The following is a 26,423-nucleotide window of genomic DNA, read 5'->3' as shown; positions in this document are numbered from 1 at the left end:
TTTAAAAATTCCCTTTTCTCCTAATTTTGAAACTCAGCAGGAAAAAGCCTACTGCCAGCTGAGTCATGTGTTTAGTGCATGACAGAAGTGACTGTTTGGGATCATGCCCTTAATCCTCTGGATGGTGACTTTGGGATGCATTGGAGGTGGTGGAGCCTTTGCTGAGGAAAAGATCGCACAGCTTGAGCCTAATAAAATGTGTCTAATAACTGCTGTAGCATGCTATAGAAATACAAGAGATCAAAGCTTCAGAGGCATTTATTTTCATAATTTGTGGGTCAGATCCTTGCAGGACTAATTGGGTGCTGTTTGATGTCCAGGCAACAATAGAAATCTCCCTGTACATCAGAATATATTTGTCTCTTCCTCTTTCTTTCATACAAAAGCATAAAAGCTTAGTGTGATTTTAAGATAAACTGGCAAAGGTAAAGGCATACTCTCTGCCTCACTGCAGTCTTTCTTAGCAGTATTAAGAGGGTAGTGAGGCATGGAACAGGTTGCCCAGAGAAATGATCCAAATGATCCTTGCATGGAAATGTTCAAGGCCAGATTGGATGGGGCTTGGAGCAACCTGGTCTAGTGGGTGGCATCTCTGCCCTGGTGGGGGATGAGTTTAAAGGTCCCTTCCAACCCAAAGCATTCTATACTTCTGTTACACTGGGGCCATATAGCTGATACAGTGACCAAAACAAGTGCGTGTACTTGCCAGATGTTGATTGTTTTAATTCACATCAGTGCTTCAGGAGCACTAAGCCTCATGGCTGTTGCCTACCAGGCAACTTCTCCCCAAAACATGAGCCAAGATGAAACCAGAGAATGAGCTTTGATGGTGCAGCTCAGTGAACCTCCCCAGCTGTGGCTCACTAGTTGTGAAACTCTGGTGGTATCTCAGCAGTGTGGGTGGTCACCCCCAAAACACAGCAGGTCAGATGTGCTGTGCGCTTTGCAGGGCACTTAGAAAGGTCTTTTATCTATATGTATTAAAATAATGTATAGAAATATAAATAAAAATAAGCATGGAACAGGACAGCAGGGTGTGGCTATGAGTGGCACAGCTTGTCTCCCTGTACCTGGCACATAGACCTTCTTCAAAACAGGCCAGAATTTTCCAGGCTACTCACTCAGATGGGAGATGCCAAAACAGCCATGAAACAGGGCTGGAAAGGAAGGTGCAGTGCCCTTAAACTTGGAGGTTTGTGTTTTATGCTCCCACTGAATACTCATGGTAGGTGTTTGGGAATGGGGATTCTCTCATGTTCCTCCTTTGGGGAGGAAAGAAAGATGGGTGTGCAAGGCAAATGTCTTTGGAGAAGAACCAGAGGCCAAAGCAACAAAATGAAAAGGACTTTAAATGCATTTTCTGGCCATGCAGACAGGCTGTCTTCAGTGCAATAAATCTTCAGCCTTTATGTATTGATTAGCTTCAGTAAATAGTGTGATGACTCTGCTCTTCCCATTGCTATTCTGTGGGGATCGGTGTGTTAGTATGGCTGAAGAGGCTATAATAGCTAAATGGGATTCCAGTAGTGAGAGCAGTTTACAAATGCTCTCCAAAGTGATCCTCGCAGCCAGTGGGACTGTGTTTGACTGCTGTAAATGTAAACAGAATGCTCCACTGGTGACCAGGCTGGTAATGGCCATGTTTTCTAATGGGCAGAACTCTATTCTCTGAGCCAAGTGTCCTTGAGTGACTGTGCCCTGCCCTGGCAGGGATGCTGTCTGCACCTGGTTGGGGACCTGTGATGGACACATTCTGAAGAGGAGAGGCTGAAATATGGGGCTGTCTGGATAGAAAATGGAAAACAGCTGAAAATGCCCCTTTTTACACCAGCCATGTAATAATTTCTTCAGTGTTCATATGATGCTGGGCGTAGTTTGAAGTGATTTTGGTTGTTGAGCTTTGCCCCTGCTCTTGGAGCCAGGTATGTGACGTGGCAGCCTGAAGGTGGTTGTGTTTGAGCTCTGGGCAAGCCCCAAGTTCCTGAGCATCTGCTACAATAAAGCATGTACAGAGCAGGAAGACAGCAGGGAGGGCAGCTCATTGTCCTTGTGGAGCAGGGATGGATGGATGGATGGATGGATGGATGGATGGATGGATGGATGGATGGATGGATGGATGGATGGAGAGCTGCTTTACCGATTAGTTGCCACAGCTTAAAGCCCATCCAGAAGACTTTCCATTGGCATCTCCCTGTTTTGTGACAACCTGTAACAACACCCTGGTGAAAGAGCTCTTCCAGAGGTGGTTTAGACCATGAGCTGAAATCTCAGGTTGCTCTGGAGACAGTGGAAGGAAAGATAGGATGGAGCAGATGTAAAATTAGCATAACAATACACCTTTAATTCAACTTGAAGGAAATAATTGAGGACTAGTTGTCACTTACGCTTGTGACCTCTGCCAAGATGACTCACACTGCAATATAATATGAGTCACTTGTTAATGATGGCCTGTTAAGGAGAAAGTGCGAAATCCCTGTAACTTCTTCACTGTGCTCTGTAAAAGCCAGGATGGGGAAAGGTGTTCAGGATATTATTGCCTAGAAGTAAATGATACTTAAGGGCACTGAAGCAGTTTTACTTGGCTCTGGGTGACTCTGTCATGAAAAGGCAAAGGTCCTGAGCAGAAATGCTCTAAAGAAGCCACAAAACACAGTGTAGCTCTCCTCCCCAGTGCTGCCTTGACATGCTGTTGCCCGAGGGTGGGGACCCTGATAAACTTTCCTTCCTGCCAGATGGCTCAGCTGGCCAGAGGACAAGTGCCTGCTGGTGGGACAGAGGGAAGGAGGGAGGGAGGTGGGTGAATGGGTGCTCAGCTGTGCACAGGGCATGAAACCTCTGCAGAGCGTGGGGAGGGAGGTCTTGGAGGCATGCTGGCTGATGGGAGAATGTGAAGGTAGGAATAAAATACTCTGTGGGAAAGTCCCTGGGGTACCACTGATGTGCAGCCCTGGGCTGGAGACCTGCAGCCTGGGGGAGAAAGGTGAAGAGCTGTAGCCTGTGGTCCCATGCAGGGAGGGCTTGGCCAGGCACAACTTCCCCATGAACTCCTCGCCTCTGACGTGTGAGAAATTTTTTTTTTGGCCTTAGGAACTCGCGGTGCTCCTGCAGCAATTGACTTGAGCACACTCACCTGTTAATCATCTACTAACTGTATTAAATGCTTCCTCCTGCTGAACTAGTGTTTTTCCTCAATAAATGAGGTTTCACAATCCACAGAAGAGAGCAGGAGCCTGGTGTGAAGGTGCTTGTGACCAGGGACGAGAGCTCGCCAAGAAGTGACCACCAGCTCCTGTGCTTGGGAAGGGGTTTCTCAATTGACAAAAGTCTCATGATTTTGTCTGTAGTCAGAAGATTCTGTGAAGTGCTGACACCAGAAGTCAACTTGAAAAGGGGAGTATTTTTCCCCTAGATCTCGTAATTGTAGAGAAGCGTGGAAAAAGGTCTTCCTGAAAGATCATAATCCAAAGGGCAAATAGAAGACTTCAAGTAGATTATTGAAAATTCAGAAGAAAAAATGGAGATATATGTGTGAGGCTTTGCCTTCTTCTCTGAGTGATAAAACAGACATCCCTGAGCTGCTTGTGCCATTCTTTCATTTTCCAGGTGAGAAGCTGCCTCACCTCCACCATCCCTCTCTTCTGCCACCTGTTCCAAGGTGTATCTTGCCCTCTGGACTTTGCCTGTTGGCAGTCCAGACAGGACTGGTGTCCATAGAGGATCTTGCTGCCTTTGGCAGCACCAGTGTGGATACAGGGAGACAGGAGGGTGGTGGTGAAGTGCTGTGGGGGAAAGTTGAGGCATGAGGGGATGAGAAGGAATGGACCTGAAGGAAGAGAACTTACACTTGGATGTTCCTATCAAGGCAGTCTAAGGCAGCTGAAGGACATTGAATGTTGGTTGCGTTGCAGAAAATTGTGTGTGGTACCTTAGGAACAGCTTTCTCTGAGGGGTGGAGGAGTGTCACTTCCTGAAGAGGAACTGCCAGCGCAGTGGAACCCAGATCTTGAACACATCTGTTTTGTTTAGCTTGTTTGATAATGATCACCCCATTCTTTATCAAGTTCCCTCCTTAGTGCAGCTCTTGCTGCTGTGGGAGCTCTCAGGAGCTCTCATCGTGCCTCTTGAACAGGCAGAGGTTCATCATGTGGTTGAACTGGACCATACCCCCCAAAAATGGAACAGTGTGGTTGTCCAGTGAGAAAGGGCAGAAGTTCAAAGCTGAAGTTGGTTTCTCAAGGCCTTTTCACAATAAATCGTGGGTTTGTTTTCACCTGTTGATGTGACCCCTTACGTGCTGCTGGTGCAAAGCAAAGTGGCTGCACAGATGAAACATCCTCAAGAGAAGATGCAAAGGCTCTGCTCATTATCAGAAACGAGTAAAACTGCTCCAAGCTAATATGGCTGCCTAAAAATAGAAGTGGTGTTAGGGGGAGGGGCTGTCTTCTGTGTTCATTTGCCCTTGATTTTCATGACATTTTGCTGCTCTATATTGTGTGTCGTGTTTAGGAGACTGTGTGTCCTGGTCACAATGGAGTAATTCACAAGAATGTGTTTGTGTCAAAAAATATGAGGAGGACTGAAGAGCTTGTTGGGGGTTTAGCAGTTAATTGGCAGAATGCAGTTATTCAGGTTTATTCCCTCATCCTCCCTCAAGCATGTCCCTTGCTGTGATCTTGAAGCCTCTCCTGAAGGAGTGGGAGGTCTGAAGGAGGGATGGGACTGACACTGAGGCTCTGGGCTGGGGTGGATCCCTCGTGCTGTGAGGTGGTAAGAGCAGAGGACATCCATCATGTGTAAACCTTGCCAGAGAGGACAGTCATACCTCAGTTGAAGGTTTGCAGCATCTACTTTGCAGTTAAAGGAAAGAAAAAAAAAAAAAGAAGAAAGAAATTACTTATGAGACTTAATTACCAAGTTATTGTTATTCAGTATTTAAAGCCCAAGTTTCATAACTGCCTTGTGATATCAGCATTCATGTTCTTTGTCAGTATTATGCAAGCAGCTCACCTTGTGATCATGAAATACTGAAAAGTGCTTTCTAATGCTCACCCTCCTTTCTCAATGAGTCCATAAAACCTCTTCTGCTTTCCATTAATTATGGAACAATGGGACATTTTCTTCTTAAAAACAGCTGAACCTTTTTTGTTTGTTCTTCAAGTTATTGAGCCAGTTGCTCCTCTGAGACCTTTCTGTTCCATGTGGCTAGACCAGAGTGGGTGTATCTTCTGTCCTTCACTGCACTGTCTTTTGCCACTTGGGAGGAAGCAGGAGGTTTGTGAACCAATCTTAGAGGCAGAGGTCTTGCTCTACTGAAGCAGTTCCAGCTGGTGCTTGGCTGTTTCTGGCACTGGTGTGGTTGGTGTGATCTGCCTTCAAGGTTAGCTGAGTCAGCTGGGAAAGATGGGATCAGGTCCAATGGGATAGCTCTATTTCCTTCCCCAAAGGGCTGAAATACTAGCTTGCTTGTTGATATTCAGTTGTTTTCCAAGTGGGAGTTTATTTAACACTAGAAGCAGCCCTTTCTGGCCCCCAGCAGGAGCCTTGCTGTGAGACCCTGGCAGTGCAGCTCTGCTTTCACCTGTGCCAAGTCTGGATTTTCCCCACCTCTAAATCCAGATTTTGCAAAACACTGAGAGTAGTCCTCTAGTTTTCCTCCTGATCAATCCAGTTGTGCCACTCAGTGGCATCCAGAGAAAGGGTGGGACAGGGAGGGTTATCCTGTTCTGTGGGGGTTGCCTGTGAGGTGGTTCTGCAGGTGACTCTCAGGAGATCGTGGGGTCTCTTGATGGGAGAATCTTGAATTATTTCCTTGACTTAAGAGATGCAGAATTTAGTCTTTCCTCTGAGCTTTCTCAAGAGAAAGGAAATTACTGGTTTTTCCCTTCCCTGTAGGGGGAAAGGGTTCATATGTTCCTCTGAGCACAGATGTGGAGTGTGCTGAGCACACTGGAGAGGATGTGTCTCCAGGCTCCCTGGCCAGTGCTGATTCTCCACTCCATCAGGCTTTTCTTTATGTACACATCTGGAGATCCATAACTCTTTTCACATGCTTATGAGGACTTTATAGATACGATCCCCTGTGAGGAAAGGAATGCTAGGAGAGTCTCATAGCAGGGGAAGTCAATGAGGGGTGGTCAAACATCTTCCTTAGGTTCACATGTAAGCCATGCAGCCCTGGCAGAGCTCAGAGTAGAAGTCAGACCCTTTGGCCTCTCATCACGTGTTGTAGCCATTAAACTATGCTCTCCTAAGATTAGATAACCTGTGGTTTTAGTGTCTGCAAGCCTCGATGAGCAAATTCCTTTGGATAAATGCTTTTCTTGTATACTTGCCAACACAGAGTGATGTTTGGGACATGAGGAAAGGGAAATAACTTGCAGGCGTCAATTTCCAGGAGATGAATCAGACGAAGAGATAATACCCAACAGGTTAGAGCTGTTGGAGCAGCTCAGTGGTGAGAATCACATTCTGTGTCTCTGGTTTAGACTAAGTGACGTGGAGAACCCAGGGTGCAACTGTTCTGCCAGCAGCTTACCATGAGTTTGGACATGACTGAACAATCTGGATCTCTGGCAGTGGTGAGATGTGGCACTGGGGTTTGGGCCTTGGGGTGGATGCTAAAGGGATTGTACTTGCATGGTACTTGGTGTTACCCTGAACAAAAAGTCCATCCTGGCTTTACATGGCTTGCAGTCTGGGAAAGCTGATAGTTGAGTTGGTTTCCCTGCATAATGAATATTGCTTTTCAGCACAGGTCTTCAGAGAAGGGAAGGGTTGCAAAAGCCTCTTGGTGTTGTAGTAGTTTGTCTTCCTTGCTGTAGCCTGGGGCTGTAAGGTAGATCAGAGCTCAGCTGAGCTCATACTGCATTTGGCTTACAGTGAAATTGCAGCATCTCCCCTCTCTTCTGACCAGGGGAGGTGGTGATGGGCCAGCTGGGTCTGCCAGGAGGGATGAAGTGATGCTTTCTGAGGATTTAGGGTGGCCCAGCGAAGTTTGTTGTACTGTTTATTTTGCTTTCTGTGGCAGTGTGTTGTTGCTGAAACACGTGGATTTGATTTCTGGTTATGAGCATCCTTATCTGCTTCTGTAGCCATTAGCTCTCTGTCTTGCCCATGTGGGAAGCTCTAAGCTACTTCATCTGATAAGGCTTTTCTTATCTGTTCTGCTGTTTATTGTGTAGAATTGAAATTACTCTAGGAACTATAAAAAAGGGGATGGAGCCTGGGAATTGCAGCTGAGAATTTGTGTTTCTCTTCCCAGCAAGATGTCAATGGAAAGTATGAATGTCTCCATGCATCAAGCCAAAGCTGAGTTCTTGGTCATGTATTATATCGAGAACAAAACATATCCTGAGATTTTCTTTCCTTCCTTACTTTGTGCAGCTTCAGAACACCCCATGTGGCCTTTTAAACTCATCGGCCTGCTTGTGAAATACTCAGTAAAGCTTGGGCTGAGTTTGCACCGCTGTCAGTGGGTTGCATCTTTTTGGAGTGGCTTTGATCTTGCTTACTCTATGCTGAGTAATTTACACTCCTCTCACACGAGCTGCAGCTTCAGTGGATGTGCCGCCCTCTGAGAGTCTGGCCCTTGCAGCCTCTCTTGTTTCTCCTAATTGTAAGCGTTTAAATGGTATTAAAGCTGCTTATCCCAGTCTTGTGCCTTTTCAGTCATTAACACCTCTGCAAAGAAAGTGTAAAACTCTAGAAAGTCAGCCAGTGGCACTTTGCAGTGGTTTGGATTGTTCTAGAGGGAGCAGAGGGATGGAATTGCCATGCTGAGGAGGGTGTTTGGGAGAGGTGCTGGTGGTGGTGCAGTCCCCATGGGTGGGGAGCACCCAGGGATGGTGGGGTCACCCTTGGGAGGTGGTGTTCCCCTTCAGTCTGGGGTCAAGGCTCTCCTTTCTGGGTGTGAGAACAGGCACCTCAAGCTTCTGTTGAGTTCTTTCCCCACCACAATTCCCTAGAGGCCAGAGACATCCATCTCTCTGTGTTTGCTGTGCCTCATTTAAGGGCTTGTCTCAAATGATGTCAGCAATTTTCTATTCTGTTACCTTTACAAAGAGATGTTGCTGTTCAAGGATGATGATCCCACCAGGAAGTCATCCAAGAAAACCCAAAGCTGGCTTTGTTCTTCACCTTGTGTGTGTTCCTGTGCAGCAGCTGTGCCACAGTGGTCTGATCTGCCTCGTGGCCATAGAGAAGTCTCACACTTGTTCTCATTGCTTGGTCTGTCGAGCCAATTGAGCTCTGCACTAATTAATGGGAAATTGTCATGACTAACGTTAGGCTGGTAGGAAAAAACTAATAGGGGTGAATAATAGCACAGGATACATGGAAATCAACGTTTTTTTCTCCTTGGAGGCTGTAGATGTAATCCACTTAATATTCTGTGGAACACAAGATTAATATTCTTCAGCATAATGTATGTGAGGGCTTTTCTTTTTAGTTTGCTGGCAGAGGCATTGCTGCATTGCTAAAGCTGAGGGCAGGGGATTAGGAGAGGGGGAAGGATGCTGACCCAACTTCCAGAGGATTCAGAAACAGTGAAATCTGGCTAGAGAAGATTAAACTTCTTCCTTGCTAGCAGGATTTTTCTGCAAGAAAGTGTGCCTCACACTGGGATAGCCCCTGTTGAAACCTGGTAGGGTGTCTTTCAACTCTTTGGATGTCTAAATTTTTGGGGAATAGATCTGAATTGCTTGGACTGTGTGGTGTGACTCTGCTGGTGGGCTCCCAGTGCAAAGCTAACTCCTGCAGAGTGTGGAAACCAGCCCCAGCCTTGCACTTGTCCTCTTTCATGACATAGTTTGGCTGTGATTTAAACTCACAGAACTGCTAAGCTTCATAGAGGTTCCGTTAAAATAATAATAAACCAAAGCCCCTGTTCTTTTTCTTTCACAGGATGGAAAGAATGCAGTGAGTTGCCAAGCTTAAAGAGGAGTAGATACAGCAGAAATAAATAAATCAAGACCATTTATTTTAAGTTGATTAATATGATATGTTCATAGTTTTCTAAAATAAAATCTAGCCCCAGAGAGTTTAGCAAATCAAATAACAATAACTGCAATTAATTTAGAAGCAGTTACTAATGTTTCTCATCCCCTTAAACACTTGTAATTAATCTCACATTTATGACTGTGGGCCAAATCCTGGTGGGGATGTGCAGTGTCTCTCTTGGGTTGGAGGAGGTGGGCCTGAAGAGCTGACCCCATCCCTGACTATGGGGAAGGACTGTGGGCAGGGCAGAGGTGAGTGGTTGATGGATGCTGGCACCTTGTGCCTCCAGGAGGGTTTGGTCTGATTTTTCAGTTGAAATTCCAATTATTATGGGCTTCCCCGCCTGCTTTGTTTTCCTGTCTTGTACTGGTCTTCAGCAAGCTGGTCCCTGTGGTCTTACAGGGCTTGTTTAGCTGCTCTGTGTGTGTTTATATTAACGTTTTCAGCCTGCTTGTGTGAACTAATAAAAAATCGTGGAGCTCTGCAAGAAGCCAGATAATGACACAGCTGGTTCCAGGGAGCAGAGCTAGCAGAGAGCTCCCAAGGCAGGGAGGTGTCACAGGGCTCTAATTTGACAGGGAGCACAACTGGTACTGCACTGCAAAATGAGGTGGTTGGATTTGTGGGACATCAAGATGACTTGCAAAGCAAAACTTGCATATCTTCCTGGGATGTCTGGAAGAAACATCCCTCCACTTTGTCTCATCCAAAGTGCTGTTATGATGCAGGTATCAAATGAACTAAACTAAATAACCTGTGTACCCCTGCCAAGTTTAGTAATTCTGGGCATTGGGGTTTAAAATAAAAAGCATTTCCCTCAATTTCTGAGACTGTTTCACAATGTAGGAAGCCACCAAGAAATACAAAAGACTTGCTATGGGAAATACTTCACACCCTGGCAAAAAAAAGTCTTGCAATTCATTTCAGCAGCTGTGGATCAACCCTGATTTTAGGCTGTTTTTTTGGCATGGATCAGGCAGGAGTTTGCTTTTTGCTATGGGACCTTGTTTTCCACCCAGTTTGAGTGTCTGTCATAACCAACCTTTTAGACTTCCTGCTGGGTCTGGCATTACTGGAGACAGCCTGTGAAATGTAGGAAAAAGGGTGAGAAGCTTTCCTTTCCTCTTCCCCACAACTTCCTTTCCTGTTCCTCACAACTCTTGGGTGAGACATGTTTCTAAATTGAAACATGCAAATTGACATACATTTGATATTCTTTTAAACAATTTTGCCTATTTGTCAAAGACAATTCAGTGTAAAAGTGAGTTTATAGTACAAGGTTTTGGCAGCTTGTTGGTATAGTTGTGGGATTTGGGATTTTTCTACAGTTAATCCTGTGGAGTTCTGCTCAGTAATTTAAGGTGATTTATTCCCCATATTGTCCTTTCTTGAAACTACTGCCACTGGAGAGTTATGCCTTTCTTGCTAACCAGCCCTTGTAGAGCCAAGTGTGAGGAGCTGATGACAAGTGACAAGCTGTGGGTAAACTCTTTGAAACCAGCAGATAACTCCATCTCCAGATGATCTGTGAAAACTGGGCTGATGTGAGAAACTCCACACTGAATCCAGCAGGGAGGTGGTGTTTCTCCAGACATGTGTATAGGGACAAGGAAATATTGAAAAGTAATGGCACCTGCTTTAATCTGGGATTCAGGATTTCTGGAATGTGTGCCTACATGCCTGGCTGTGTTGGTTGTTGCACAGATCTCTGCTGTTGAAGGCTGTACTCTGTGGGCTGTTCATGCAACAACCCTTTCATCCCTGACAGGTTTTCTGGTCAGCTCAGCCCACAACTATGACTGAAAAATAGACATAAGAGGTACAAAACCATCCTAGTTTAAAAAAAACAAAAGTTTTAAGGTTGCTTTTCTTTTCTTGCTCCAAAATGCATCTGGGAGTGAGACTGAGACGTTCTGTTTTAAGCCATCCCTCTGGCCACAGCTCTCACTGCAAGGAGGGAGCAAGGCTGTCATTTCTTGACAAAGGTGATCCCAGATTGTGACCCCAGCAGCCTCCTGTGAGGGCTGCAGAAGCTGGAGTGTCCAGCAGTGCCTCAGGAAGGTGCAGACTGGCTTCTGTCCCCCCTACAGACACACACAGACACAGCCACAAGTGTGACCTGCTGAATGTTTGCCTGTGTGTGACAAGCTGCTCCCTTCTCCTGGCATGAGCTTGGCAGCAGCCATGCTTTACACAGTGCATCTCCAGGATTGGGATGTTAAGAGGTTGAAGTTCCCAAAACATCTGCCTTGGTATGTAATTAAACCAACTCTTCTGAGACCCCATAAACCTTTGACAGTGTTTAGTGGTAGGTAACGATTTCAGCTTGATGCAAACATTTGCTGGCCAAGGTTGAAACTCTGCTTCTCAGAGGGATGAGATCTAAACATTTAGGAATAATATCTTATTGGTCTGAAACTACACAAATGACTTCCAGTGAGGAGAGCGTCCAGCTGCTGTGCTCTAATTGATGTATGCATCTGAAGAAGTGTGGTACAATACTGGTAGTGACTTTAGATCTTCTGGGGGCTATAGATGTGATTTATAATTGGCACTGCAGCTTTGTAGAGGCACTGAGCTCAACCAAGCCTTTTATATATTGCCCCGTTGAAGTTGTGTGCTTGAATTAGGCATATGTTGGAGGGGTTGATGGCACTGAGGCTGCATTCATCTAGCAAGGCATTGAAAACCTTGGGGTTCTCTTAGCAGTTGTGCTTTTGCTGGTACTTCTGGTCTGATTGGCTTCTGGCTCTTCTAGATGAACAGTCTTCTGTGAGCTGGAAGGTGGACTTGTCCTACAGCTGCAGACAATTCATGAAATCTGTCCTGGTGATCTGTGGAATGTGCTGTAGCATTTTAAAAGGGTGAGAGGAATGGCTGCTTTGGAGGGAAACTAACTTCAGATGAAGAATAGGCACATTTGTGTTGTCTTGAGGGTTATTGAATATCTCAGCATTTTCTTACCATGCTGAGACTCACAGAGGCCACATGCTCGTTTTCATTAGCCTCAAGTCAAAACTCGCTGCCTTTTGCTTGAGTGACATCAGGAGAGATGGACTCACCATGTTGCTAGCCATGCTTTTGAAGGAGTAGGAAGGAGGCTTGGACCCTTCTTGTTTTGATTAATATAAGTGTGTAGCTTGTGGGTGGCTTTTCCTTGGTCTGGGCTGCTCTGACATGCAACATTGGAGGAAGGTTAATTTTAGACATGTCATCATTGTCCTCTCCTAGTATCACTACTGCACCTTGGGCAGTGGGACCCACCGTTTGCAGTGCTACCACTGCATCGTTTTGGTTGAAAAAACCCATTTTTATCCAGGTTGGTATGTGTGTTCCTTATAGACTTGGAGCTCCCACATTCCATTTTTGTGGAGAGGGTACAGAATGGCTGCTTTTTCTTCTGACGTTCTAGAAAGGAGAAACTAGGCCAGAAGAACTCTAATTTTGTGTGTGCAAGTATGAGTCTGTGAGCAGGAAATCTGGAATACTCAGTTTATTGGAGCTTCAGTGACTTGGCCTCTGCAGAACCAAGTGGGAATGAACTGTGCATGTGCATAAGGGATTTTGTATTTTTCTTGCTTTAGCACTGGTGTTGGCTATTCCTTTGCTGGCTGGGGGCTACAAATCTACACTTACATCCTAAATTGAACAGGTAATAGTTGAAGAAGTAATACAGTTTTATTGACTGAAAAGCCCAATGTGGTGATTAGTTCTTATTTAATTTTGCTGCTGCCAACTATTGGCAGGTCTTAACATTCTGGAAAGGAAAGAGACGCTCACATGGTGGCTGGAGCTTTATTGCAGTGAGAAGCTGGGGGAGGAGAATGCTGGAAATCACTGGGGCAGTGGATTTATAGTTTGAGAAGGGAGAATGGACAGAGCACAGATGTGTCAGTAGAGCTTGGAAGAGCATCTCCTGGTGAGATGCTGCAGAGGAGTGGTTTGAATAGATTGGTAAACAAGCTTCTCAGCTGTCCAGATGAGAAATTTTTCTTCTGTTAATAACTCAGCCTTGAGAGCAGTTTTTCTTACGCTGTGTAGTAATGCTGTTTCTTGACTAACATCTTCTTTTAAGTTACGGAGTTGGATGTTTGGGGGTGAGGGAGGACAAACTGCTTCTTCAAAATGAAAACAAAGCCCTTGGGGAGTTCATTATTACTCTTCCAAGTAGAGCAGCTTGTATTGCTTGAGTAGGCAGGAGGTGCAGTGGTAGATGGCATTGATGATAGCTTGTTTTGTGAGTCTCTGGATGGGTGGGCGAAGGAGGGGAAGGTACCAAAGCTTGCAGGAGAAGGCGTGAGATTAAACAATCCCTGTGAGGGCTGAGTAACATCCAGTAGTCCAGCATGGTTCTGCTTCGTTGCTTGGCTTTTATCTCAGAAATACCTGTGCAGCCTTTTGAGGTTTTTTTTCACTGCTTTAATTAATGGGCAGGCTTAGGGCTATGTCTGTGTGGTTGAAACTTGAAAAAGTCATGTCCCCAACCTATTTTTTAGAAAGTTCTCAGTGACTCAGTCAGTATTTTGTTGCCTTGGCCTCTGCCTTCCTGCTTTGTTTGCTGCTGTCTGCAGCTATATTAACAATCCTCTCCTGGCTTGTGCAGTCTGTCTTCATATTACTCACAGGGCTGTTAACTAGAAGTGCCTTGGAGATGGAGACAGCCAGCTGATTACTAAAAAGCAGCTGTGTCTTCAAGTGCTCTTCAAACCCCTCTATTTTTCTCTGAACTTCATGTCATTCGGGGTAACTTCCCCAAGGTGATCCAGACCTTGTTTTGTCAAACTGCACAAGTGCTTCAATTCCTGCTGTAGAAGCCGGTGCAGAAAGTGTTGCAAAATGAGTGAACTGATGCACTTTCAGAAGGAATGGCAGGGGACATTGTAGAGGTTAAGGTTACTCAGGTCCTGATGCCTGGGAGATTTATGGCTGTTTACAGAGCTTCTAGAGCTTCCTGCTAACATGAGAAGTGGCTTCACAGAGTATGGCCCAGCCTGGGCATTTGGCCTTGGGGAAATGAAATCTGGGCAAGTGTATAGTGTGAGAACTAAAGGCTTCATCCTTGTACTCCTTCCTTGCAGTGATGCTTTGCATAATCAGAAATGTTACCCTGATGACAGTTTTGCCTATTGAACTCTACTGCTGAAAGGCTTTTCTGTCTGTCCTGCATTCCTTACAAAACCTTTCTCACATTCTGAATCATTGATCTTTCACTTCTGGTTGGAGCTTGGTGGGATTGGAAGACTCAACTTTCTCCAGGCAGTTGACACCTCAAGTCAACCACTTGGGTTGACAGTGCTGCCATGCCAAGCTGTGTGATGCCAGGTGGGATTATGGCTCTCCTGGGATGTCTGGGTGCTTTGGCATTGCCATTAGTTTACAAGAGTCAGCTTTTTTTGAAGAATGATCCTCTGGTGCTTCCCAGTGCCAAAACTTCTCCTTGTGACTGCCAGGACTTGTCCAGGCAGAGGAACCTGCACACAGAGTTCCCTGGGTCTCGTGTTGAGGGTGATGAGTAAATGACTTTGCTTTGGTTTTTGTGGGATCTCCTGTTGAGGCTGCTTTATTATGGAGATGTAAGGCAGAGGCTCATAATATCATCCTGATGCTTGGGAGCATTAGTTGCTCAGGCTTTATATCTTGGTGGAGATTAAAAAAAAACTGTTCTGATGCCACAGAGCTGCTTTAGCTGATTCGTGCCTGGGGACACTCCTCTGTTAGTGACCCGTAACTGCACTGCCCCTGGTTACACAGTGTTTTTTCCTTCTCTAGGGTTGTAGCATTTGCTTAATGACTGGGTAGCTCCATGATTTTTGGCTGAAAGTTGTCATTAACTGCTAGAATTGGGGGACTAAGTGCACAATGATTACAGAGGCTGCAATCTCTGATTTCCCCTCCTGTGCATCCACAGCAATCGTGGTTTAATTGGTGTGCCCCTGGGTTCCCCTCTCCTGAGCATCTTTACACTGTCTCCTCACATAACCCTTCCTGTTACATCCCTTTTGTGTGGGCTAGAAGGGAGAAAAATGAGTCTCCTTCAAGGAAAACAAGCAGATTTGGTGTACAGGCTGTGCATATATATTTCTGGAGTTTATGGACACCTGCATGATGGTATTTAAAGATGGGTAACTTGTGTTCTGCTCACTCAGCGTTCACCAGAGCCAACACTGATACACACCTGCAGCCCTTGGCCCTTAGGTGACTTAGTCCTGGGTGTGAATGTTGCTCTCTGAATAATCTCCTCAAGCAAAGTTGGATCTTTTGTGCCTTGGACTTGTTGAGACATCATGGTATGGGCAAGGACATCTTTCAGCTTTAGTTCTGTGAGATCTGGGTTAGGCAGAAGGGAGGGAGCAGTTTTGACCAGGAACCCACAAGCCCCACTGTGTGCTCCAGACTGATAAGTCTTCAAAAGGGAGGCCTGTTTTGTTACTGAAATTTGAATATATCCTGCTTTATCATCCACACACAGAAGTCCCTTTTCTGATAGTGCACAGAAATACACTGTTTATTGAAATAAAGTGGACTTTTTTTTCCTTACCCTTGATATTACTGGAAAGGATGATGCCTCTGTGTTTTTTTCTGTGTTTCAGACTGGTTTTAGCCACTGAAACGTTAGTACCACTGATTTTCTTGAGAGATTAGTAGAAACATAACAATTTCCCACTTGAATTTGAGCCTGTCCTGGCTTTACTTGTGGCAGCATGGTCATATCCTGGCACAAGAGAGCTCAGGTCCCAACCCATCTCTGCCTGGAGGAACACTGGGTCTGCACAGCCCTTGCTGCAGGTGCTATGCTGGGAAACATATCCCATCCCATGGGCAGCTGAAAAGTCCTGTTGACTGCTTTGCTGCTTTATGGAGAGGCTGAGTTTGCCCCCTTGTCTTCTGGCACAAGTTCTGAGTAGCAGTAGCAGGGAGGAGGGAGGGACCCTACCTTGATTTAAGGGATCTTGGCAAAGTCCTGGTGCTACTACAGCTGTACAAATCCTTTTCTAGTTAGAAAGCTAACACAGAGCTGAAAATTATTTGTGGATTTGTCTTAAACACTGTCTCCTCCCTGCCCCCATCGTTTTAAACAATGCACCTTCTTTGCCTAAACTAACAGCTCACCTCATTTTTTCCTTTTATTTGTGAGCTTGTTATTCAATGCAGATGTTTTCAGTTACAAGAGGTACAGTAGTTCTTGTGAAGGCATTTCTGGGCCATGGGAAGAGCAGGCTGCAGCAGCCCTATCCCATTTGTGTCCCTCCTGGATGGAGGAGAGGGCATCAGCAGGAGGAGGTAGGTGTCAGGCTGGAAGCAGCCCTGTGGGATGAGCTTTGCAGCCACCCCCATCCAAGTGCAGCCCAGCGCTGCTGTGAGCCCTGAGCTGCAGCACAGGCTATATTTGGTCTGAGATTATTCCCTGCTTGGCCTGGATTGGTGCTGGTTGGGGCTCTGCAGGGTGGATTTCTTTTTCCCCTGGCTAACATCACCCATGCTGTGTGCCTCTCTATTTTTTCTCTCTCACTGCCCACTCCATCCTGCCCGAGCTGCTGTTGCTGCTCTCTGGTACCCTCCTGGAGCATCTCAGCAGGGGCTTTGTGGGATGTGCAGGATGTGCCCCTGGTACCAGGGACAGCCTATTCCCTAGCATCCATTAAGATGCAAATCTCTTTTCTGTGTATGAATCCATCCAGGGGAGGCCAGTGGGAAGCAGGGTTTTTTTTTTTTTCCTTGCCCTCACCATCCTTTGCTGTGTGTTTTCTGGAAAGGCCATTAATAGCATATTATTCCTGGGTTGTAATAGTGGCTCTTGGGGAGAAGCTTTCCCCTTTGACTGCCTGCTGTATGGGAGGAGGGCAGCATGTCTGGGAGGAGAGATCCAGCCCCTGTGCTCTCTGACAGTGCTGATGCTCCCTGAGTGTTGGCTGTGCTGAGGTGGAGCTGCCTGTGGCAGCAGTCAGGGGAGCAGTGTCACTCCTGGCTGTGCTGAGAGATGCCCAGTTACCTTGGCAATGCTTCTGGAAAAATGCAGGGAGAAAACAGGATGGAGAGGGGACATTGCAGCAGAGAAACTGCCTGGCTGGTGGGAGCTGGAGCAGAAGGTGTGGGTGATGGGAGCAATGGGGGAAGCCCTCCTGACACAGAGCTGCCCTTGGCTGGCACAAAGCTGCCCTGGGCACTGCGACAGCAGAGGCAGGTGTGGGACTGGCATCACAAACAAGTGATAGATGGACTCAGGCAAACCTGTTGGAGCCACAAATGTGATGTTTGCACAAGTTAGAGCAGTGAGCCTGGGATGGTGGCATGGGGTGCTCTTTAATTTGAGGATTTATAGAAAGAGGTTGGAAAACATATTGCAGAAAGGAATTCTTTTTATCATAAATGGCCAGCTGCATCCCTGGATGTTTCTCCAAACCTCCTAAGTATATGCCCTAGGCACAGCTTTCTTCTGCCTTAATCTCCTAGTGAATATTCAAAAATAGATATACTTGTAGCACTGGAAAAGCCTCTTTCAGAGTTGTTTCAGCACTGCAGAGAACAACCCTTAGGAAAGAAACTCAAAAAATAAACAGCAGCTGCTGCCATGTTTCCCTCTCCCCCGCCTCCTCACCCAGTGTGGAAACCCGGTGTCAGTTCCCTTTCCCATCCATTCCTGGCATTTCCCTGCCTGGTACCAAGGCAGCAAAACCCACAGGCTATCCACACCCAGCTGAGATGCTGCATGCTGGAGACCTCTTGTGCTGCAGCTTCACCTGTGTCCAGCCCAAGTGTCTGGAGTGTTTGCTCCAGGGCAGATGTGTTCTCAGTGGTCTCCAAGCCTCCTCCAGCACAGCCTCCCTGCCCTTTGCTGCAGATTGTCCCACTGAAGGCTGAGTGGGGTTCCCACCCTGGAGTACCCCCGGGCAGCCTGAGGAAGCTGCTGATGTATGATGGAGGAGCAGGCAGAAGGGGGATGAGGCATTTCTGGATGATCAGAGGGGTTGCTGTCACCCTGTCACGGAGCTGTGCCAAACCCCGACCGCTCCACGGCGGCACGTGTTCGAGCTGCCCCAGCCGCGTCAGCACTCAGATTAATTTACTTTTGTGACACTGTTACTGGATGAACCTTGTTTCTCAGTTTCTCACAAAGATCCAGTGTTTGACTTTTGGATGCAGAAGCATCTTGAGTTCATGCAGCTTTCTAATGAATGAAACCTCTGTGTCTGTAACGGGGTGGTGGGTGTCCATCCTCTCTCCTTAGGAGTGCTGCTGGCTGATCCTCCTTGGCCTGTTGGAGCTGGTAACTGACCTGTCTGCATCCCCTCGGATTGCAGCTGGTATCCCTGGGTTGCCAAGTCATCCAGCAGCTCAAGTGACTCCAAACCCAGCAGGGAGGATGAGGATGGGTGATGGTGTGGGAGGCAAGCTCACCCTTGGCTGAGTGGGCTCAGGGGCACACAGACCCCAGGGGTGTCAGGATGCCTCCACATCCTCCAGCTTCCAGGGGGATTGTGCTCTCCAAAGCTGGAGTGTTGAGTACAGGAAAAGGAGGAGGAGCAGGAGAGTATAAATAAAGCTTCGGGAAGGGGAAAACCCACCGAGAGGAGAAAATAGCAGCGCTGGTTATTCTTTCTTTCCTTCTTTCCCCACCCTCCCTCGTACCTCACTGCTCGTATCGTCTTTGGACTGTGCTGGTGGGTGCATGTGTGTGTGTGACTGCACTTCCCCTGGCTGCGCACATGCCAAGTGGAGGGGGATCTAGGGACAAGGTTTTGTGCTTTGTTGTCACCTTTACAGGTATTGTGTCCTCACATGGCATTGCCTTGGACCTGCTCATCTCAGCTGACAAACTGGGGTGTCAACAACCAGGATGCACCAAACCAAAAATGGCCTTTAGACTCAATAACACTAATGCTGCTGACCCCAGAAACAGACCTGGAAACCTCTGCTTTGAGCCCCAAAATGGCAGCATGCCAGTTAGCTTGTTTTATTCCAAATGCGATGCATTAAAAAAATCTAACTTTAAATAGCAAATGTTTGCTGTTGCATTTAAAGCATGCACTGAGTGTTCATACATCGAGCAGGTGACAGTGAGATGGATGGATGCTCACTCACAGGCACCTGCCTGGCATCTCCCAGCCCAGGTACTGGAGGTGGGCAGCACTGGGTGGGTCTGTGCTACCCAGAGTTCTGGGGCTGCCCACACAGAGCACCTGGATAGTGCCACACTTCTGCTCATTGCCCCTGTAATTCCCATCCCTGGTCTGTCTGAAAACCTTAAACCACTCAAAACCCTTGTCAGAGAACCCTTGTCATCTTCATCAAATGTTTGGCTTTTTCAGAAGTCTATAAATATTGCTTATTTAATATTCTTTTTCTTTTCTCCTAGGATCCTGCAGGAATCTTTGAATTGGTAGAGCTCGTTGGCAATGGTACCTATGGGCAGGTCTATAAGGTAAGAATTCCAGCTGAAGTGATCCTGTTTGCCTTGTGTGTTGAACATGGAGCATCCCAGCACATCACCTTGACTAGGCTTTGACCATTTCAAACCTGACAAGAACTTGCTGAACTCTGACCTTTTGGTCTTGTGTGCAAGTACCCTGTAGCACACAGAGCTCTTACAATCAGCAATTCACATTAGTTCTGAATCGGTCACAAGAAAATGAATTGCTTTTTTTTTCCCCCCCTTTTCCCCACAGTTGCTTTTTATTGATTAGGTGATGAGGAGGGAGTGAGAAGTCTGTGCTTTAATAGCTAAATCTTGATCTCTTCTAAGAGCTGAGTTTACGGCTGGAATAGGCTGCCAAATGAGTTTGCTACAGTCTAGTGCTCTGCTTGCACACAGGCTGGCTGCCATCCTTTCCACTGGCAGGAACCTGCTACAGGATTAAAACCACTATTAAAATGTTTTTATTAAGGTGCCTGTTACAATCAGTAGGATTGCTTTAAATTTTTCTGAGCATCTAGAAGCAGCAATCGAAATGAGAATAGTGAAGAGACTGCGGAGAGCAGGATTTTAAAAGCATGAACTTCTTTACAAGAATATTTAAAATGCCCACCTCTGCTGTATTATATCACCTGTCCCAAACACATCTTAACTTGGGGGATTTCCATATTTTGTTGTCTTGGTGGGGTCTTTTTATGGACTATTCTTGTGCATTTGGGATGGGATTGAATTATTTCGAAGTCTGGAGTTATCTGTGTTTATAAGTGGTGGGGAGATGTTTCTTGTCATGGTTGCATGAGGAATTTGCCATCTTTTTTTTCATTTTGCTGGGAGTCAGTACCTCCCCTGGGCCTCATTCTCCAAGAAACTCCTGTATGTGTGGGCACAAGTGCTGTGTACACGTGTACTCATGTGTGTGTGGGCACACAGAGATCCTGTTTACCCATCATGCCCATGTTTCATTTTGACTGTAGAAAAGAATATACTCATGTGCTCCTACTCTGTGGTTTTGGAGACACAGCTCTTGCTTGTCACGCTCTAAAAGACATGAGCTGCCCCTGCTGAGGAGAATGGTGTTTAAAGAGCCAAAATTCCCCCATCCTCCTGCTGCTGTAGACTAATCCTGTCAGTAGAAGGATCAAGGGATTGAAGTGAACCGAAGATGAACTGGAACTTCTGGAGTTGTAAATGTGTGAATTTTTGAACTGGAATGGATTTAAAAAAAAAAATAACAAAAACAAAGGAAAACCCACCCCACCCAAAAGCTGTTCCTATCAAGGTTATATTCTAGGGAGCCTTCACCTCTGGTATTCATTGTTTTCCCACCATGTGCTCCCTGCCATGGGAGCTCCTTTTTGAACTGTTTTTCTTCCCAGCTGCTAAAATAACAGTGGAAGGTGACCTAATTTTAACTGGTTCATATTTCTAACAATCCGTGGAAACTATGTGCCTGTAACGGCCTTTTCAAAGCATCATGTTTTTATGGAGAGCAAAAAAGGGAAATAAGCTGGTGCTGCTGGTTGTGTGGCTCAGCTGATCGGGTTTCCTCTTGCTGGGTTCAATTCTTTCTGTGTGTTACCTCAAAGGGGAAAAAAAAACACCCAGAAAGGTCCCAAGCGTAGGCTGAACGTTTCTGTGTTCCTTTTTCCCGTGCTGTACGAGGGGAAAATCCTCCTCCTGACTGTTTTTAACTTGCTGGAGTAACTGGATTGTCCTCGGTGTGATTCACGTGGTGCTGGTGCCAGACGGGATGGTGACGGGGGTGGAGGGGAAAGCGTTGCTGTCCAAACCGAATTAGTAAGTATTGAGGTATGAGCTCAGGCTAAGCCTGGCTTCACAGCTCTCTTAAACTGAAGTCCTGGTGTAGGACATGCTCTATAAACAAAAGGAGGCTTTGATATAAAACATACATAACTGTTTATGGTGTCCCACCCTAAAACCCAGCGTGGAAATAAGATCTCTGCGATTCTTTTCCTCCAGATACCACCGCTGTATTTATCTCTTGCAGCAAAACAAATGGATCGACTTTCAAGACACACAGACCTTCTGGCTCCGTTCTAAATCAGCCCTTAGAAGTGATCCATACCTAGGAGCAACGTCCTCTGTAATTAGATGGTTGTTCTACTGCCATTTCCAAACCCCTCTCAGGCAGGGCTGGACTGTTCACAGAAAAATTTAGTTTGGAAAAGGTCTTTAAGACCGAGTCCAGACAATAACCCAGTATTGCCAAGCCCACCAGTAAACCATGTCCCTAAGTGCCACATCTACACATCTGTTAAATTCCTTTGGGGGTGGTGAGCTACCCCTCTGTGCTGTGTTACCTGAGGTGCACCATTGCTGCCCTCCTCGAGGCTGTGTGTGCCTCTGGTTGTGTTTTTGGGTTCTGGTGCTGGCTGCCAGCCTGAGCTCTGCAGGTCCAACCCCTGTGCTCTCAGCCAGAAGCCATCACCTGGTGAGCATCACCCCCCCTTCTCGTGGCTGGTCCCTCTCTGAAGCAAGAAAAGCAGCTTTGCTGTTGGAAAGAAGCAGAATTGAGATGTTTATTCCAGGCAGGGAATAATGTTCTGTGTATGTGTGCTGCAGCCTTGATGTTTCCCCTAGACAATCTGATTTAGCAGCAATGTCTAACACTGCTGCATGGCCACGTTTCTGCTGGAGACTGCAGATGTCCTGGTGATAACCAGCTGGCCTGCCCAGGAGCTGAGGGGAAAACGTGCAAGGTGCAAACTTCCCATTGATCCCATGGGATGAAGGGCATAGTTATGTACTTCTGGCAGCTGAGAAATCTCACAGCCCAGCAGGCAGAGGAGCCTGCAAAGTGTCTGGGAGTACCACAGTAACAGAGCCCTCAGAGAGCAGGGATTCATGGAGCCAGCCTCAGCACCTGCTGCTGTTGGAGAGGTTGGGGAGGCAGAGCACATGGCTTCTCCTTGCTTGTAGGAGAGTCGTGTTGGCCAAGCCTGGTGCACCTTGAGAGCTCCTAGAAGGAGGGCACCCACTGCCACAGCGTGTGCATTGGGATGCAGCTGCTGCTGCTGCTTTGATCCTGCTTTCTGGGTCATGGCTTGAACCACCTTTCAGGTGGTTCACAGTGCTTCTGTGAATCAAAGCCTTGTTCTCTGAGCCTTGTGCTTGAGGCAAAGGTAACTGGTTCGATTTGACCTCTGCATTTTCAAGTAAAGGTCTCTCTTTGCTCAGGACAGCAGGTTAAAAGATCCCTTTGGTTCTTCCCAGCTCTGGCCCTACCCCAGTGACACCTGGGTGCTGCAGGAGCCCTTAGCAGTGACCTGCTCTGCTCTCACTTCTCTAACCCCAGCCACAAGCTCTTTGCCTTGGAAAAATGCAGAGGGAAATAACATTCCCTGTTCACTGCTTAACAATCTCTTGTGAATAGCTCGATTTTTATTTTAATGAGGCTCCGCACTGGTGATGATTTATCTCTCTAATTGAATCGGAAGCTTTTCTTTATTTTCTAATAATCTTGCATCTGATGTTACAGATTGTAAACTGGTTTTGATGAAAGACTAAGAACTTGCTAGCTTCTGTGCCAGACATTGTTGCAGCAGTGAATTTTTGTGTCTTTGGATTTTATTTTTGTTATAGGTGTTTAAGGAAATGACTGTCAGGAATATAATGAGTTGGACTTGGGAATTAAGCCTTTGCCTCACTGGTTTTTAGCTGATGGCTGAAAGCAACTCTAAACACAAAACTCACTAAGATCCTTCAGAGCATTGCCTAAACTGCTCTGAGGAAATACTGCTTTTATGTCCCAGAACATTTTTATTGCTGTTTATTTCTACTCTGCATGGGGGCAAACAAATACTCCTTAAAATTCTGTGTGTGCTTAGATTGCCTGGATAGATCAAGGCCACAACCAGTGGGGTGTCCAGCACCAATAAATACATGGGTTCAAAGGTGAAAGACACTGGGCTACTCAGAAATACCTGTCCAATAGATGGGTGCAGAGCTTGGGGGCACATGCAGTGGGCTGCTTAATTACTGTGCACTGGGTAAGTGGAAAACCAGAGCAATCCCCCAGTATTTTTATGGGCTTAGCCATGGCCATTCACACAGTGGCCAAGAAGGATTTTGATGCAAGCCTTCGCAGTAGTGAGGAAAAAAAAATCAGGAAATAGATCAGATGGTGACCTTTGTACCTCTCATCTTGTATATTTTACAACATGGAACTAAATGATGTTGAGATTACATATTCACGTGCTTCTTCCCAACTGTACCAGGAGGACAGTGGTCATTAATGCCAAATGCTGCTTTGCCTTGTGCCCTGGGGATGTGCCTCTCCAGTTACAGCTTCAGCAAGGTTTTGTTTTACAGGGTACAAGATAGAGTATGTGGGCACCTCTGTAACTGCACAATAACTATTGATTGCTTAATTATCTGGTAAATGCCATATAATCACCCAGCTATTACGCAGCAGTAGTCTGTGCTCTAATTCAGAGCGTGTGGGATCCACGTGCCGCCCATGTCAGCTGTGGCCCTCCAAGGAGCTCCTTTATCATCAGCATGTGATGGGGCAGGGCAGGAGAATCACCCCTTGGAGCCACCCCAAGGCAGGTGGGGCACCTCTACAGGTTCCTCCTGGCTGCCCACAGGCTGTCCATGTTCTCTGCCAGCCCAAGTGAGGCAGCTCTTTGGAGAGAATGTGGTTTTCACAATTCCTTTTTGTTGTACTGTGTCTATCTGTCTGTCTGTCTGTCTGGGGTAGAATACATATGGAAAAGGTTGAAGAAATGCATCCCAGGGTCTTTAGTCAGGACTTACTTATTGCCCAGCTGGTATCTGCCAGAAGCCAGGGCCCATCCACCTGGAGGCAACGCAGACCTACTAGATGGAGATGTTGAGGTGTGTGGGTATTGGAAAGTGAATAAAATATTTGAAATCCAAGGTCACCTGTTGCTGGAGGGCTGGGAGCAGGAGGACTGCTGGGACAGTTTGATTCCTGAGACCAGCATTTGGGGATAACCCAGGCCCAAGCCTGTGTTTGATAATGTTGTCTTGAAGTTTGAGATGCCAGAGGAGGAGGGATAATGCGTGTCCTGTGCTCCTGGGTGCTGTTTGTGCACTCCATGCACAGTGGCATTCTTCCTGCTGGCATCCCCAGGCATTCCACCAGTGCAGGCTGGTGGGGTAGCAGGTGAATATCCTAAAGGAAGACTTTTAGAAGACTCCTTTTTCCCTTAACTTAATTTTGAGGGTGGATATTAGGAAATAGAGTGTTTTTCTTTTAACACTCTGTTTTTTTAACTTGCCTGACATCTGTTTCAGTCTGGCTGCTGCTGATCAAGTGCTGGGCCCTTGCCTCAGCTCTGGTGAGAACAGAAACTCTACAGGTTCCTGGGTCATTATTAGGAGTTCAGATAATTAGCCTGAGTCGAGAATGACAGTAATTGTTTTTAATCATCAGTTGGTTTATTGTCTCCCTTCCTGAAAGGCTGATGGTCAATAGCTCGATAATTAATCACAGTTGCTTTATCCATGTGGAAGAAGCTACCATGCTGCACACAATTAATATTTCCTGGGGATTGTTGCTGTAAAGAATTAGCTGTAGTTTACATACACAGCTTTTATAGCTGCAAACTGACTGCTGTGCCTTGCTTGAGAGGCCAGACTGAACGTGTGCACAGCAGTGCCTGCAGAGCAGGTCGTGCTGCCAGCCACCCTTGTCCCAACACCTGGCCTGCAGTGCTGGGTGCTGGTCCTGAGCACACCAAGGGCACCTGGTGCCCCCTTCACAGGCTGCTGAAGGAATTCAGAGCCCCATCATCTTGCAGTCTAAACAAGTAGCTCTAACCCCAGACAGCTATTGCATTTGAAGGTGCACTGTGAGCATTTCTCTTTTCCCACCTTCATGTTTAGAAAATGAACCGCGATGTTTGTGCAGTTGGGTGTGACTTGAGCTGCATTGGTGGTTCTAGTGTTATATCCTCAGCTTTGGGTCTTTTTTTAATGTTTTCAGGCTCTCCAGAGGTTGCTTTTGCTGCAGGGCAGGGCAGGCTGAGTGTAACCACATGTGTGTGAATGTATGCAACCATCCCTTCTCATGCTCTGATGGTCACTTCACATGGAGGGTTGGTCCCTCTGGTTTGGGAAGCCTCCTGGCTTTCCCCATGGTTGGGTGCTGCTCTGACAGCCTGCTCCAGGGGACTGAGGAAGGGAAGCACTTTGTGTCTGCCCTGTCCCAGGCTCTTCCTTCCACTGAGATGGTTTTGGTTTTGTCTGGACTGCTCACATCCAGACACAGATCCTTGTGGGTGACCACTGGCCACTCACCACCTTCAAGGTCAGGGATGGTCTGTGTGAGTTTGAATGGATTTACAAGACTTGCAAGCTGCTTTATAATCCTTCTGTATTACAAGCACAATATTAAATACTAAGCCATGGTTTCTGCTGGGATGGCTTTGTGTGCTGGCAGAGGATGGTGGTGTTGCAGTGTGGGGATGCTCACCAGGGCTGGGGTCTCCACTGCTTCCACAGGCACCACCTAGTAAGTGCTGCTGGGCTTTTATCAGCTCTTTCTGGGTTGCAGGAAGGGGCTGGGCTGAAGTTCTGGTGTATGATAATTCCTGTAGCCTTATCAGAAGGAAAACCTCAATTTATCAGCTTCCCCACGATGTTATAGTAGCTCTGGAGGAGAAGGTCCTTTCTGTGCTGACTCAAATGGAGTGTGTGTGTTTCTGAAATGCAAATTTGTTTTTGCCATGCAGGCAAGGAAGTCTTAACTGAAAAATGCTTAAAATGATGCTTCATTCTTAAAAAAAAAAGAAAAAAATTAACAAAAAAAAAGGCAAAAGCTTTGTTACCAGAGCAACTGGTACATCTTGTGCTGCTTCATTTCTCTGAAACACAGAGCAAGCCCTCAGCCCTCCCTCCCCCCCCAAGAAACCAGCCCCCACACACCTACGCACCAATATGTCACATTAGCTTTGCTGCTTTCTGAATAATGTAAGGGAAAGGTGCTTTTTCAGTCCTAGAGAATGCAGGTTATAAAAGGTGATTA

At 46.5% G+C, this 26,423-nt stretch overlaps 1 protein-coding gene across 6 annotated transcripts in view; it reads left to right on the top strand.

Moving 5' to 3' along the window:
- Window positions 1-26,423, top strand: part of TNIK (TRAF2 and NCK interacting kinase) — a 153,552-nt gene that overhangs the window by 7,584 nt on the left and 119,545 nt on the right. For all 6 annotated transcript variants that reach the window (XM_083868289.1, XM_083868287.1, XM_083868288.1 and 3 more), the window contains exon 2: window positions 19,352-19,417. In XM_083868289.1, the coding sequence (XP_083724415.1) occupies window positions 19,352-19,417 (66 nt within the window). The remainder of the gene's footprint in view (window positions 1-19,351; window positions 19,418-26,423) is intronic.

Source organism: Zosterops lateralis, assembly GCF_965231275.1.
Source record: "Zosterops lateralis genome assembly, chromosome: 10".
In the NCBI taxonomy this organism is placed as follows: Eukaryota; Metazoa; Chordata; class Aves; order Passeriformes; family Zosteropidae; genus Zosterops; species Zosterops lateralis.
This window is presented reverse-complemented; position numbering and strand designations above follow the sequence as displayed.